This window comes from Egretta garzetta, unplaced genomic scaffold, assembly GCF_000687185.1.
Source record: "Egretta garzetta isolate BGI_Z169 unplaced genomic scaffold, ASM68718v1 scaffold993, whole genome shotgun sequence".
Lineage (NCBI taxonomy): Eukaryota > Metazoa > Chordata > Aves > Pelecaniformes > Ardeidae > Egretta > Egretta garzetta.
This window is the reverse complement of record NW_009259051.1, coordinates 11853-28079: the sequence shown is the minus strand read 5'-3', so window position 1 is coordinate 28079 and position 16227 is coordinate 11853. Positions and strand designations below refer to the sequence as shown.

Genomic DNA, 16227 nt, shown 5'->3' with positions numbered 1-16227 from the left:
GCTTCTAGGAGCCTTCGTTAGGCAGTTGGCGTTGGCGGCTTCTCATTTTTCTGCTTGGGCAACTCTGAAGGGTCTGTTTAGCTTTCTCACTTGGAAAGAAATGCCTGCTGAAATGTCCAAATGTTCTGGGGGTAATTAAAGTTACAGTAACCATCTAGTAGCGCTACTGCTGATATGCAAATTGATTAACTAAGCACGGATAACAGTGTGTCAGCAAGAAAATGGTAACTACTTGGTAAGAGGAAGGGAAAGGACCTCCTGGAAGGCTGAGCACCTGCAAGTTAAACCTACAAACATGCCTGCACCCTTCCCAAGAAGTCTTGCAAAGAAGTTGGCTTTTGATATGTGTCTGGGAAAAAGGCTGAATCTTTCTGACAGGGTCAAAAGGCCCAAGCTTAGGATATACTATTAGATATTTCAATACTATCGGGAACAAATGAATTGGTATTTAAAGTGGATTAAACACAGAGTCAAATAAACAACTGCTTTTTTGTTACTGTAAATGTTCAATCTGTAAGAACTGGACGTTAGGTCAGATGTTAGGTCAGTGCTTCAAATACATAGATGAAAGCTGTAAAGAAAGCAAAACCTAGCTGATCTGTTCTGCTGGAACTAAGCCTCGTGGCCCCTACATGCGGTTGTACGCCCTGGCTGTCTAGATCCCGCTTTGAGGAACCTCTTCTGAGGCTTAACGTGGATTCTGCCTTGGTGGAGTGACCTGGCTGGGTATCATTCTGCACATTAAGGAGTTGCAGTTAATGGGGGGTGAGCTTCAGCCCATCCAGCTGTCCCACATCTGATCTCTCTAGGATACGTACCGCTGGTAACAGTGCCCGTCAGTGAAGGCTTTCCTCCAGAGGTCTAGGCTGGCGTGATGTTAGTTCTGCAAGCTGTGTGGTGACTTCTGAGCAGTGGGATAAGATTGCTCCCCCATCTTTTACAGAAGATGTCGGAGCTCAGTGCCAGAATAATATCCTTCTTCATCTTACTTGTTCCTTAACTATATTTCGCAAGAGATTTTCATGCAATTAGGCAGTGTCTAATAAAAAAATTGGGAAAACGACCTACTTCCATCAGTTTGTTTATGCGGAGTTCTCTGTGCTGAAGCCTTGGACCTGGCGATGCTGACAAACAGCAAAACTCCTGCTGGCCGCCCTGAAAATGAACCTGGGAAGTTTGTTCGTATCTCTTAATCTTTCTCTTTTTCTGGTAAAGCGGAGATTTGCGTGGAGAAGAATTCCTGACTACTCAGACATAGGAATTCTCCCTGCTGCATACATGAGAGAGAAATTAGGCTCTGCTTATGAGACTCTTGCCAGTCTAAACCAAGCTTCTGATGCCATTGGCAACTTGATTTTTTTTTTTTTTAAAAGTCAACTTTTGGTTTCTCAGCAATATTCACAAGTTAGAGCTTCCTTTCAGTCCTTGCCAAGAAACTAAAAGTTACTTATGTAGAGAGATTTAATTCTGGGTTCGTATTTATAGTGGTCCTTAACAAGTCATGCATTTAATTTCATTGCGATAAATGGACTAAATAGAGGAAGTAGGGGTCGGAAAGTGGGTGCTGGCTGATAACCCGAGCTGCCTTACAGCTCAGAATAGCTACTTATTTGTGCAAATTGAGCAAGTTCTAGTTGCAGAGAGCTGTGTGTTTATTTGAAGATGGTGCGTTCAAACCTAATGCTTTTCTCTCCTGATGTATTATCATTGTAAAATTTAAGGCTCTTTTGTTTTATACTTGGCTCTGCTAATTTTGGCACTTTAAACTTGTGCTCCTCGCTTGACGTTTGCAAAGCAGGAGCTGTTGTCCTACAGTAGGCTTTTTTATTTGTTAATTGGCTGTTAAGTCTGACTTGTGTATTGTATTAACTTTTCGGAGTTTAGTCCAAAAGAGATTCTTCCTCCAAAACCTGTGAAGAAAGATAGAGAGCAGAGACCACGACACTTACTCACGGACCTCCCGCTCCCTCCAGAGCTCCCTGGAGGGGATCCATCTCCTCCTGACTCCCCGGAACCAAAGGCAGCCACACCACCTCAGCAACCGTTCAAAAAGAGACCAAAGTAAGGCTGGCTTTCTTTTTTTCAGCTTTTTTTTTTTTTTTTTTTTTGACTCGTTAGGTTTTCTGTTTGTTCATACGGATGTCAGTCTAGGTTTCCAAAGCTTCATGTGTCAGTACGCTGCAGCACTCCTGGAAGAGCTGACTGCATGCCCTCTGCTCCGTGTGGAGACGGCGCTGTTGGAAGTGCAGTTGTTTTTGAAATTGAACCTGGCAGATGCTTTGCCACCTCTCAGCAGCCTCCCCACCATTTATCGGATGGGGAGAACGCTGAACATGCACTTACTTATAAATCTTTAGCCAGATTTAGTTCAGTTTTTACAAATTCTTTCGTCCCCAGACTCGTTTGAGTGCTGTCTTTACTGAGGGAAGTGAAATGTGGAGAAAACGCATTCATGTTTCTGTGTTTTTTCTTATGGTATAACTGTTTCCTGTGGGTTGTTGCATATTTGGACCACTCGGAGCTGAAGGCCACTTGCCCCATCTATTTGAGAATTAACAGTACAGCACTTTGGGAAGAAGAGGAGGTTGTGTAAATTGGGCACCAAATGGAGGCTATGGTTTAGGCGTACCAAGGCGGTGACGGATTCTGTTGTCTTCCCCTTTGACCCTTTCAGTGGTAGAAATTGCTGGAGTGTGTCCTATTCAATCTCCAGTTCACATCTACCCTGAAAGCTCTCTCATCTTTTGATTTAGCCCGTAGCCTGCAGGTCAAAGAAAACTCCTGATGAGTGTCCCTGTATAAAGCTCCTGGTGCTTCTAGGAATCGGTTATTCCCAATAGGAGACATACGCCTTTTCTTCACGTGTGATTGAAGTATTGGGCGTGTCGCATGGCATATACAGCTTCCCCGATAACAAAATTTATGTAATTGGCAAGGAAGCAAGCTCCCTTGGCGTTTTGTGCACAGAATGCTGCCTGTGCTTTCTTATAAATAAAAATCAAATGTCCGGTGTTTCTGCAAACGATTCCAAACACTGATTTTTTTTTTTGTCCTACTGTAGCATAATTCTTTGGTATTTTTTAGATGAAGGTATTGGTTTGGTTCTCCTTCAAGATACTTTCAGTTAAAAGCATGTAATGAGATGTTTGTAGAGATGTGTGTAGCTGACCGTGTGCCCCGGGTAGGTTATAGCAGAATGGTTCTGCTACAGTCCATTCCACAGTCTGTAGAATTGAGGTGGCATAATATCCAGTTTGCTTGTCTTCCCCGCTCTTTGCACTCCTTATTTCCCCAGGAGGAACGACGTATTGCTAGTTAGCTGTATGCAGATGATAAATGCATAACTGAAGTGACAGGATCTGATAGCGAGAGTGTTCTGGCTGGCGCGCGTTAGTATCTGAATGAAACAGAAGGATGATATCCCTGTGTAGCGGTGCCGGGGTCTGGAGTAGTTGGGATTCTACAACATAATTCATTAAACTCTACTGAACGCTCGGTTGCCAGGAGTGTAAAGACAGGGTGCCTGACCTTTGCTTTTTGTTATTAGGATTCAGCTTAAAACAGTCGAATGGGCATTTGTTTGTGGGGTGGAGGACTCGGGTGCCTAACTGTCCTCTTCCCTCTTCCAGAATCTGTTGTCCTCGGTATGGGGAAAGGAGACAGACGGAAAGCGACTGGGGGAAGCGTTGCGTGGACAAGTTTGATATCATTGGGATTATTGGAGAAGGGACGTACGGGCAGGTGTACAAAGCCAAGGACAAGGATACAGGTAAGGATGCCAAGTGGCTTCAGATTGGCTCCCCTTCTTTAAGGCCTTGTTACTGGGGGTGTGCTTAAAACCCATTCCAGCGTTAGCGGTGTTGCCAGTTAATGATAAATACCTGCAGAACTAGAAATGGCTCCAGCCCTGGAATAAGCATATTTATTTACATCAGATGTTTTCAAACGGGGCAAAAGAAATCTGAAAAAAAGCTCTGAAATCCTTGTGACTGCGGGTTAGTGCCCAGTTGCCCTCCCTGCTAGTGAAATCGTGTGCCCTGTGGGTACAATTTGACACATGGTGAGATGGCCGTGGTAGGTGTAGCCACAGCTGCCAGCTGAACCCCTGCTTTCCAAACCAGGCTTCATTGTAGCAGAGCTTGTGAAAAGAACTGAAGTGGTTTCCAGGGTAAAATTAAGTTCACCTGTGTGACTTCCCTCTGAAGCAGATTAGGAGGAGCACGGGTGTCATCTGTCTTGAGTTGTTGGGGGGATTAACTTTTGACAGAGCAATGTAACAAAAATTAGTGGGGTGGTAACTAAAGATGGCTCTGCTGTTTCTCGGTGGATGTTGACTGTGCTCATCGCTACTTTCAACTTCCCCCTGGAAACCCACAGAGTTGTTAGCAGTGACGGGTGCAGAGGCTTTGACGCTGGCTTGTTCTGGCAGGTGAACTGGTGGCTCTCAAGAAGGTGCGACTGGACAATGAAAAGGAAGGCTTCCCCATCACGGCCATCCGTGAGATCAAAATCCTTCGGCAGCTGATTCACCGCAGTGTTGTTAACATGAAGGAAATTGTCACGGACAAACAAGATGCACTGGATTTCAAGAAGGACAAAGGTAGTATTTGCTGCAGGGTGTGGCTTTGATTAGCCAAAGAGGTGATGCAACTCCATGTGTTTACTCTTAGCGTAAAGCTAAAAATCTAAACTCTAGTGTAGGTTTTCTTTTTTGTATTCCTCCTTGATACATAGTTCCAGCAAGCCTGGCATCTCAATTTGGCCTTACATCAAAGGATAGATTCCAGCTAAAATGAGTTGTTGCACTGCAGAGCAGAGGTAGACACGGGCTTAAAAGGATGCATTGCATTCCTGTAGAGTCACAAAAGAGCAGTTTTTTAAAAAAAAAAAAAAAAAAGCCATTACAGGGTCACTTCTAACAGTGATTAGTGGCAGCAACCTTACTAACAGTGTGAATTTTTTTCTGTCCTCTGTCGCTGTGGAAGGTAGGGTGTTCCAGCATCCCACCAGCTTTTGTTCTGGGGCCTTCTCTTCCATGAGAGAGAAGGGAACAGCACAAACATCCGTTCAAGCCATGCAGTAGTCTCTTCAACAGACTAGCTTGAAAGAAAAAAACAAAATGGGTAAACATGACTAGGATTTAAAAAAAATTTATTTTGGGAACATATTTTGATTTTTAGATGTCAGCTTGATGCATTAGAGGGGCTACTCAGTTGTTTTGGGCTTCTTTCTCCCTTTGAGAAAAAAAAAATCTTCTAGGATGCGCAGTAAGCCCTAGATATCACAAGGCTGCCTTAAAGAAAACACCAACAGTGTACAAAAAAGAGTATTTCAACAATTGAATCTATTTTCATTCCTCCTTTTTCTTTGTCTCTCCTTTCTTGTCTTAAATCGTTTCTCTCTCGATTTTACCAGGTGCCTTTTACCTTGTGTTTGAGTACATGGACCATGACCTAATGGGGCTGCTAGAATCTGGCTTGGTACATTTCTCAGAGGACCATATCAAGTCTTTCATGAAACAGTTAATGGAGGGTCTGGATTATTGTCACAAAAAGAATTTCCTTCATCGAGATATTAAGTGCTCCAACATCTTACTGAACAACAGGTAACCTGGGAGTAGATGTGGTTCTGTCCAAGCTCTTCCCAGCGCTCTCCCTGGGTTCAGCTGGAGAGCACACAGTTGTCCTCACCCCGAGTGTGCTTAGGAACAGGAAGGAGATGTTGATCCACTGTAGGAATACAGCCCCGCGTGTTTCCACCAGTGGTGTAACGGATGGTTGTAATTAAGCTTTCCTGGGTGTTGCTGCTGGCTGAGAACACGGCTCCTGCTGCGAGGGTGAACAACCCTAACAGCCTTCTCCTTAACTCGCTCTTGGTAGTGGTCCCTCCACGTGAGGCTCTCTGCTCACTGTTTCACAGCTCCTTACAGTTAACTTTCTTTCATGTTGACTTAAAGTAAATGGGTCTCAGTGTACGCTCAGTCTCCGTGGCATTTTGGCAAAAATACTGATTATTGGAAGTGCTTGTATGCAGAGAAACCATTGAGGGTTAAGGTAGGAAGTAGCACTTCTCCACGAATGCTCTCTTCTCTAGATAGCAAAGTTTGGCAATAACGTAGTTCATCACAGAATATGTAACAATTATTCATTTGCTGTTAATTCTCAAGTCTTTATTTGGATACCCATAAGAAAACTTTGAGCCTGTGAGAATAATACTGCACGTAATTGCATCCACATGTCTGGATATCCATCTAAAAAAAATTCTCTTGGACATTGGTCTGTTGGGAAGGGTTTGTGACAGAGATGAAGCCAAATTATTGCTTGTTTGTTTGTTTAGTTTTTGTTTCTTTGAAGCATTAAATAGGGTTTGAAAAATTAAGACTGGCGTATCCAAAAGTAATTACTGCAAACATTGCTTTGTTAGGCCTTTCTGCTGCATGGAGAGATTTCCGTACCTCGTATTGCTTGCAGCATGTGAGCCCAGCTGTGATTCAAACCAGTGACTGTTTTTTTTTGTCTTTCAGTGGGCAAATCAAACTTGCAGATTTTGGACTTGCCCGACTCTACAGCTCGGAGGAGAGGTGAGGCATAGTTGGGTGGAGGAAGGGGAAAATGGTTTACATAGGTGGGAGGAGCTCCGTTCTTCTTATTGTCTGCATGGCCCCTTCACTTGGAAGTCCTGGCGTTGCCTGAGAAATGATTTCCAGGATGGAGTAAGTGGTATAACGCCGCTCCAGCTGTCAGAAAAAATATACTCCTGGCTGGTATTAATAGTCTTCCATGAGACAAACCAGCCAGTAAAGAACCAAACATCTTCTCTCCTTCCCATGGACCTGCCAGGGACCATGTTTTGCTCTGAGATCAGTTGCTGTTCAGTCATGGCAGCCTGCTGCTGCCTCTTACAGGTCAGGATTGTTCAGTCTTGGGTACCTACAACTTACTGTCTTGTACACACAGGCAGACCTATAAAATCTGTGGTATCTCATCAGCTTTATTTAACTCAGGCAGGTGCTACGGAAGTCTAGATACTTAAAAGCCCACTGCTTCTACTTACGTGCCTAACTCTGCAGTTTGGAAGTAAGAATTACAGTTTGTAAGGGTTTTGTGGCTCTTGTCATAAGTTTGTATTTGTACCTTGTGTTCCAGCCGTCCATACACAAATAAAGTCATTACATTATGGTATCGACCTCCAGAATTGCTGCTAGGTGAGGAGCGTTACACGCCAGCCATAGATGTGTGGAGCTGTGGGTAAGTGCCTGGTTTGTATCTTTTTGTCCTGTTTGGGCTGTGAACTTGAATAGAACAGTTCTAATGGAAGGTAGTCTTTGATTTGTGCTAATTTCTGAAACTGTACATGTGCCAGCTAGACAGAGCATGCTATGACAGCGTAGAAATACTTTCAAAATTCTGTGCTTTGAGGGAATAGGTGTGTGTCACCTAACGACAGCTATACCGTTTAGTAAAACCTCCTAGAATGAGACTTTTCTTGATATTGACGTGTGAGAGCATAAAACATATCTTGTCTCACTAGTTAAAAACCAAATCAACCAACCTTGGATAATGATGTACCCCAAAGATCAGAAGGGGTGTCGAGCTTACACTGTGCTGGTCATAGCTTCAGTGTATGGTTTTAATGACCGAATAGAGAGCTTTTCTGTAACCTCTTCAAATTGCTCTGTTTGTCACCTAATTTTTTCAGCTAAATCTAGGAAATGTTTTGAAGTAGAGATTTCAGGTTTCTGGTAGTGTAGGGAGCCTCATGAACAGGAGGAGTCTGGGCAGTTCAGCCACAAAGATGGAACTTTCCAAGTGATTCAGAACCAGAGGCTCGGATTCAGCATTCAGAAGTGGTGCTGGATTTCCCAAAGTGCGTACTTCCCATTGCGATATTCCCAGGTAAACTTTCAACAGACCTTAGTACACGACCAACAAAGGTTTGTGAAAGTCAGGCCCTGATAATTCCTTCTGAAAATTCTGGCCGTGAGGTCCAGTTGCTGTTCGGTGTCCTGTGCCAAACAAGCGGGGTTAGCCCAATTCCAGCAGATGGGTGCCTGTATCGGACCACAGCTCTATTTGGCACCGATTGTCATTCCTGTCAGAAGGCTTAAGGGTAGATGTTAAGGACTGAATGAGTCAGAGTTGTCCCCTCTTTCCTCATCTTCCCCTCCCAGCTGTACAAACGCGCGTGCGTATGAACGCTGTGTGTACAAGGCAATGTCCTGCGCCTGGCGATGACAAACTAAGCTACTGGCAGCTGAGGATAATTTGGGCCCGCAGCTAGCCCCCAAATTGTGACAGCAAAGTTGAAAAGATAAACGGGCTGGGTCTGTTTTTTCTTGTCACGCTGTTGACACATCCTCCTTTCCCCGCAAAGAGTTAAAGCACGAAGCCTGTGACATGTTAACCAACTACTAGTGAATGTTATTTCCCAGCTGCCTAGAACTGGTGGCTGTACACATAGGTTAGTTTGTCAGTTCTCAACTACAAGCCCTGATGCAAATAACTCTCCTCAGGCAAACCTGCTTCTGAACAGAAATGCTGCAGTGTTCAAACGATCATCCCAAGGGTTTGCTGTCGTGACCTCTTGCTTTTCCTCTTTCCAGCTGTATCCTCGGGGAACTGTTTACAAAGAAGCCTATTTTTCAAGCCAATCTGGAACTGGCTCAGCTTGAATTAATCAGGTAAAGCATTGCACATGCATGCCTATGAGAAGAGGTACTGCAGAAACTGCTCATGCACACGGCTTCTGTGTTAGAAGAGCCCTTTTTCTCCAACCTGCCTGCAAAATAAGACCAGCAAACGACTGTAACTGCAAACGTGAATAGTTAGGCATTTAGGCGTCCGTGGCTGCTGACGTATGTACCCTCAGTAAACTTTGCTCCATTAATTGAGCGCAAAAATTGTGAACCTAAATTGCGTCTTGCATTGAAAATTCATTGTGGTGGATGGTTTGTAAACTCAAGGTGAGGATTTATCCTTACTTTTTAACCTGAGGTTTATCTGATCTTCACTGAAGTATGCCCAGACCTAGGTTAAGTGAGTGACTTTGAAAGGAAACGTTTTCACTTGGGTTGGTGACTCTTCTCCTCCTGCCTTCCACCCGCTGATCGTGCTCTGCTTTTCTGGTTCTCAGCCGGCTCTGTGGGAGCCCCTGTCCAGCGGTGTGGCCAGATGTCATCAAGTTGCCCTACTTCAACACTATGAAACCGAAGAAGCAATACCGAAGGCGCCTGCGTGAGGAGTTCTCCTTGTGAGTTTTGTTAGAAGAGAGGATAAGTGGCTGCGTGGGGGTTATGGCCTTCTCTTATGTCATGCGACTCCTCTGCTGTCCCTCGGCTCTAGTCTACCTGGCAGGATAAAGCAGTGCTTCCCCTTCTTGCCTTCTGCCCTCAGGCAGCCCTCTCCAGGGGGGCTTCTCCCTTCTGGGGAAGGCTGGAATGGGGTCACTGTCCCCTTTCTAAATATCTGATCTGCCACAGGTGCCTGCCGGTGGGGTTACCTGCCTCCACACACTTGCGACACTTCTAGCTAGGGCCTGCACTGGAAAGGACGCTTGACAGCGTGGTGTTCTCACAGCACTGAGGCTGTCTGACTTCAGAGACATGCTCTTTGCGGGGAGAGTATAATTGTGGGATAATCTTGTGGGGTTTGTAGCAGAGTTGCTTTTCATAAATGGCAAAAATTAGACTGAAAATATCACGTATCTGATGCCTGTCGACGTCTTTGAGCTGCTGCGTCACGTAGTAATAAATTTTGATTGCGTGGGTTTCTCTTAGGCCTGAGGCATCTCTCTGAAAGTGGGCTTCTCCCCCTGTTCAGAACAACCCCTTAACTCCACCCTATTTCCAACTCTCTGCGCAGCATTCCTTCGTCTGCTCTCGACCTGCTGGACCACATGCTGACGCTAGACCCTGGCAAGCGCTGCACAGCAGAACAGGCCCTGCAGAGTGACTTCCTTAAGGATGTTGACCTCAGCAAAATGGCACCTCCAGAGTAAGTTCCAGCTGGCATCCTCCACTGCAATGGGTTCTCTGCTAATGAGCTTTGGGAAGGAGCCACTGGCTTGGCCTTGGGGTTTTGTTTTCAGTCAGAATTAAGTTATGATTTCTGGGTTCTTTTCCCAACTCTGCCCTTGCGTTTTGTCATACGGCTGAGCAAATAGCTCTTCCTGTGCTGTTGGTTTTCTGCCTGATAACAGGCTGGTTTTATAAAGCTCGGTTTAATGCTTGTAAGGTGCTCTAAAACTCTGTTGGAAGATATGCAAGAGTAGCACATAGCGTATCCCTGTCCTCTGTGCCATGGAGGACTGGCCAGGCCTCGTTTATGCTGCTTGTTAATTGACTAGAAGAGTGGCTGTTGAGCAGTGTCACGCTGCAGCTCTTTTCTCGCACTCCAGTCAAGCAGATTCTAAAACTCCTCTCTAGCTGCTTTTTGGGCAGGTATGGCAGTAGCTTTTTGGAGTCCTGTTTCCTTCAGAGTTACTAAAGGCAGCTGCTTTCTTAAAGCCACCAGACTCTCAAAGCTTGGCGGACTTGCAGTCCCTGGGGCTCGTGTGCGTTGTAACTAACCCAGTCCATTCAGGGGTGAGATGCCAGTGCAAATTAAATGATTCACATGCAATTATGCTGCTTTTCCTGGTTCTAGAACTTGCCCCTTCTTGGTTTAATAGAATGGTTGCAGTCAGAGGAACATCTGTGCTTCTCTTACGGCACTAATAACTTTCTGTGGTCTTTGAGGATTAAATGGGTTTTCTTGCCGTGTTTCTTAACTGCTAAGTGTTGTTCTCTTCCAGCCTTCCCCACTGGCAGGATTGCCACGAGCTGTGGAGCAAGAAACGCCGACGGCAGCGGCAAAGCGGGATTGCAGTGGAGGAGCCACCGTTATCAAAAGTTTCTCGGAAAGAAACTACCTCTGTTACAAGCACAGACACTGTCAAAAACAACAGCAGTCCTGTGCACCCACAGCCTGCCCAGCTCAAAACAGAGTCTGGTGCTGGAGATGCAGTAGGTCAGTGCCAGTCTGGTCTGTAAAAGGCTCCTTCTGATACGTTACCTCTCTGGTCTGGGTGTGGGAGGCTTAAGTCTATTTTCAAGCCCGTCTGGTTCTTTCACCTCTGTTTCTACAGAAAGGGCGTTCCAGAATCTTCCTATCCTGATTTTCTTCCTCTGCCCCCCCTTTTCTTAACTCTGCTGTGAAAACTATTGGCTGCAGAGCATTCTGGCTGGTCTTCAGAAGTCACTCACTGATGAGCTGACTATGAATCTGTTCTATGAGTTATATTGTTGGTTCCGAAGCATGCTTTCACAGAGAGTAATGAAAGGAGTCGTTGAGTCACTTAAGCCAGTGAAGTAGCAGATAACAGGCTGGAAGGTACAGCCATGTAAAAGGTGTGCAAATAAGCCAAAGTTTGATCTCGTTGATAAATTATATAAAGATTAGGTGTGGGATATAACAGACCAGTGGCAAAAGCGTTCACTATTGCACTTTGCTTGTTGCAGAAAAGATCACTTGGTCATAAAGACTTGCAGGACCAGGACTTGTGCGCTGTTTCCAAAACTGTGACCAACCTTCCTGTGTCTGTAATAGTTGAAGGGGAGGTATTTTGATTCCTGGGAACATAGAGATATACAAAGCTGCCCAGACCATGCTGATTGTTCTGTAGAGCCTTCTAAAAACCCAGATATGGGCTAAAGCTTGCTTTGTGTCAACTGCTGTTCTGACAAGTAACAAGGAAGACAGTTCTTGCTCCAGGGAATGCACAATCCATGTGTTCAATGAAACATGGCAGATGGACAAAAGGTGGTGGTTGGATTAACAAACAGCTGAGAAAAGCGAGTGTCGTGTTCTTAGTTGCCAACCAGCAAGGGGAGCTTAAAATTAAGCTTCTAAAACCAAACTTTTGTACCCTTCTTCCCAAAAAGTTTGAGTTACAAAGTCGGTGTCAGTGTGAATGGACAGCCTTGTCACGTGTCAGTCAGGAGGCTCTGCTCCAGCACGGTGCGAAGGGAGGTGATGCCACTCAAAGGCTGTATTTTAGACCAACCTAGGTACTTGCAGGTCAGGACAGAATCCTCTGTGATCCTAGGCCAGCTTTCAGCAAGGAATTGCCTTCTGCTTGACCTAATTTCTTTTGCTGCATCAGTGGAACACACCCTGCCTCCATCCCAAACAGCAGCTTAGCTCCATCCCGGGAAACCTGCTTTCCAGTGCAGGAGGGAGCGCTGCAGAGACCTTGGGAGGGGCTGAGCTGCTGTCAGACTTGCTGCTCTGATGACCACCAAAGTGGGCTGAGGGTTTCCAGTCCTTCATCACGCATCCTCAGACTTGCTGCCATAACTGGTGGTGTGGTTGCTCACCAGTCTGATTCTTGGGATGCCCTCGGTTAGCTAACAGAGGAACGGGGAGGTTTGGCTCAACTGAGCTGATTTTAACAAGCAGTTACGCTGGTGGATTTGAGGGGCCAGTGAAGAAGCTTCCCTCTATGGCTAACCTTGGGCAAGTGCAGTGTGTGCGCAGTACCACGGGGTGCTGCTGCAGCGCTGCTCAGAGCCGATCGCAGTCTGGAGGGGGCAAGCTGATGGTGGAAAACTGAGCAAACTATCCTGGAATCCTCCTCCTGGAGCCTCCGTGCCTTGCTCAAGCACACGGAGAAGAGGGGCTCGTGGGTATGCGCAGTGTCACGATTACAAACAAATGTGATGTAGCTTTGCCTGACCTTCCTGTGATGCTTCCTGTGTTCCCTGCAGGCCTTGGAGATATCACCCAGCAGCTGAATCAGAGCGAACTAGCTGTTCTACTGAACTTGCTGCAGAGCCAGACTGATCTGAGTGTCCCACAGATGGCCCAGCTGTTGAACGTACACTCTAACCCAGAGATGCAGCAGCAGCTGGAGGCTCTCAACCAGTCCATCAACGCTCTGACGGAAGCCACAACTCAGCAGCACGAGTCTCAGGCGGCAGCAGCAGAGGAAGCCATAGAAGAGCCACCCGCGGAGGCCCAGCTACCGGAGGAGCAGGCGACTCCAGAAACAGCCAGCGCTCAGGGAGATATGCAGAACGTGCTGGCCGTTCTGCTGAGTCAGCTGATGAAGAGCCAAGAGCCTGTTATAACCCTGGAGGAAAGCAATGGGGAGAAGAGCAGTGAGCAACGGGGGCCAAGGAAAACCCCGACCATGCATCCGGAGGAAAGTACAGGTAAATAATTGTGACCATTGCTTGTGCATCTTGGATGCCGTGCACTTGTCTGAACAATTCAAGCATTCCATGTGAGTGCCTCTAGTCTGGGAGGAACCACGACATCTGAGCGTTGTGGCAAGGGGGGTGGAAGGGAGGAGGAAAGGTGCTGGGTGCTAGAATGTGGTCAAGCCTCAGATTTCAAGACAAAGACACTGACCCGCTCCCTGCGGTAAGTGCTGGACTGCTCGGGGGGGCTTTAACAACTGCAAAAAGCCGAAACACGAAAATACTACTCTGCTTCACATCTCCAAAGCATATGAAACCCATTAGTGCTCCACTGCGAATGGGTCAGTGAAGATTAAAGGTTTGGGGGTTTGCCCAAAAATCGGAGGAAAACTTGGAAGGTCGGTTCTTCCTCTAATAGCCCAAGTAATCACTTGACACATTCAGGTAGGTCTTTTTGCACAGGACGTTCAATCTCCTGCAGATTTTCCCTTTCTTGTTTGTCCCAACCCTTTTTCACCATTCCCTTCCAGCCCTCTCAAGAACAACAACAACAAAAAAAAAGCAGAGATGATTTTAAAAGACCATGAGCACTGAAGTGCTGGAGAGTGCTAGAAGGGAGGGGTAGGGGCAGTTGTGTACCTAAAGAACCTTGTGCATCCAGCTTTGGTGTGCCTGGTTATACACAGGGTTGACTTTTATTGACTCCTGAAATTCTGAAGTTGAGCCAAACGGCTGGCTCTTGTAGCGCCAGTAAGAGGCATGTTTAAAAGACCTGATTGTATCAGTGAACTCTTGGATTTCCTTTGCAGAGGTGAGTGTAAATGTCTCCATGTCTTTTGTTTCTGTTGATTTTTTGAATTATTAGCAACATCCTGTGACGACCTCACCAAATTCTAGAAGCGCCTCCTGAGTATGTCTCAGACTCTCCAGGGAGCCTCTTTTGGCCCGATACACAACTCCTCTGCAATGTAGCTGAACGTGCTGTGTTCTCGTGCCTTCAACACACCCGCCCACCACAAGCCAGTTGTGATCGTGCTTTTTCTTTTTGTTTTGTTTTTTTTTTTCCTCTTTTTTTGCCCTAGTACTGGAAGATAACTAGGTTATTGTAGAGCAGATTCAATCAAATAACATTGTTCTCTGTTTATAATTATTTTAAATGATATGCTGTCCCCAAATCAGCTTGGCTTTAAAATTACCTGAAGATTGTTTTCTGGATTTAAATACAATCTAGTTTTAAAGTGGACTGACTGATATGGGTGGAGGGGTGGTCCTGGAAGACTACTGGTTTTCACAATAAAGTTTGACCTTTTTAATAACCAGTTTTGCAAATGATTTGAGGATCTGATTCAAACAAGGTGTTCGTGGCCTCTTGTGTCATCGCCAGTAAGAACTTTAACCACCGTGTAGCCGATCCTTTTGTCGATGAACGAGCTCGAGTCAGTTCAGTTGTGTTGGCCTGCAGGAGTCAGGAGTGGTTTTGTGAGCAAAGTCGGCACGCGAGGCACCGGGAGCAGATCGTGTCCTTCGGGAAGCTGCGTCCTCCCCTCCGCAGCGTCACTTCTAGCCGTGGCACTGCCTTACGGGGGGGAGTCCAGAGCTCTGCCGAACCAGGCCGCTTTCTTCTTCCTGCTGCCTCAAAAGCAGTAATACCCAAGCAGTGAGAGCGTGGCGATGGTGGGGGTTTGTCTTTGCTAGGAGGGGTCCTTTTGAGACAGAAATCCTTGTGACTTTAGGTCTGATTTGGGGGGGCAGGTCATAAACCGGGCGAAGCAGGGCCAGCTCTGGTAAGAAGCTAAGAGGGGAGAGGAGAGGGTGTACCCGCTCCCTTCAGCCCCTCATGGGTGCGGTCGGGATCTGATACCTTGTGGGTTTGGGGTCGGGTTTTGGTTTTGCGTTTGTTCTAAACCAACCCATCAGGGCCACGCTCCCATCGGTAACGCAGCCTGGCACCGGCGCGGTCAGGCACGGCGTCCCTCTGCAGTGGGAGACCCCGCTTTCGGGGAACACGTGCCGTCATGTGGCTCCACATCTGTCTCCCGCTCGGCGTTAGCCTTTGATCCGAGAGCAGGAATTCCCTCCACGGGTGCCCATGTGTTAGGACAGCTGTTGCCAACTGGTGGGGAGCGTGGGGGACGGGGGCGAGCACGGGGAAAACGTTAATGAACATCTGCATTGATCTTGCAACGAATGCCAGTTTTTAAAACTCTCCGCCTCTCTTCCAGCGCATCCTAGAGAGCGGACGGTCTCGGTGGGCTGTTTAGGGTTTGGTTTGGTTTTGGTTTTTTTTTCCTCTCGTATAAATGTATTTATATCTGTTTGCGTGATGTTTTAACGTGGTGTTTAAAAGAAGTAACCCTTCCACAGCATGTCCTCCTCGCATTCTCCCACCAGAGAAGAGACCCCCCGAGCCCCCCGGACCGCCGCCGCCTCCTCCTCTGTCCGAAGGCGATCTCTCCAACGCAGCCCAAGAGTTGAACCCAGCCGTGACGGCTGCTCTGCTGCAGCTCTTTTCCCAGCAAGAAGCGGAGTCGCTCGGCCACGCGACGCACGAACACCAAGCCTCGAGAGCCGCGGACTACAACCGGTCCCACTCCTCCAGGACTTACAGCGCCGAGGGCTCAGAGGGGGGATTTGGTGCCGAGGAGCTGAATTCGGGCCAGACGCTACTAGAACCCTCTGCCCAGCCTCTGGGGAAAAGCAGGACCTTCTTGGGCTCCGTGAGCCACCTTGGGGAGACGAGCAATTACCAGGGCACAGGATCTGTCCAGTTTCCAGGGGACCAGGACCTCCGCTTCGCCAGAGTCCCCGTCGCCATACACTCGGTTGGGCAATCTTTTACGAAAGCCGAGGGGAGCAACAACACGCTGGTACATCCAGAGGCCAAAATTCAAAACTACGGCGAGCTGGGGCCGGGGAGCGCCGGTTCCAGTGGGGCAGGAACAGGTCACAGCTGGGGTGCCCCAACCCAGGCCACTTCTTCCTACGGGAAGGCGTACCGTGGGGCTGGCAGAGTGCCTCCGCGGGGGGGACGGGGGCGAGGGGGTCCT

At 47.1% G+C, this 16227-nt stretch overlaps 1 protein-coding gene across 1 annotated transcript in view; it reads left to right on the top strand.

Moving 5' to 3' along the window:
* Positions 1–14881, top strand: part of CDK12 (cyclin dependent kinase 12) — a 25254-nt gene extending 10373 nt beyond the window's left edge. Inside the window, 12 exon segments of the mRNA XM_035890670.1 lie at positions 1885–2061; positions 3630–3769; positions 4430–4600; positions 5416–5605; positions 6524–6580; positions 7146–7247; positions 8603–8680; positions 9133–9249; positions 9861–9992; positions 10792–11006; positions 12746–13192; positions 14046–14881. Of these exon segments, the coding sequence (XP_035746563.1) occupies positions 1885–2061; positions 3630–3769; positions 4430–4600; positions 5416–5605; positions 6524–6580; positions 7146–7247; positions 8603–8680; positions 9133–9249; positions 9861–9992; positions 10792–11006; positions 12746–13192; positions 14046–14077 (1858 nt within the window). The 3' untranslated portion in view covers positions 14078–14881.
* The last annotated feature ends 1346 nt before the right edge of the window (positions 14882–16227 follow it).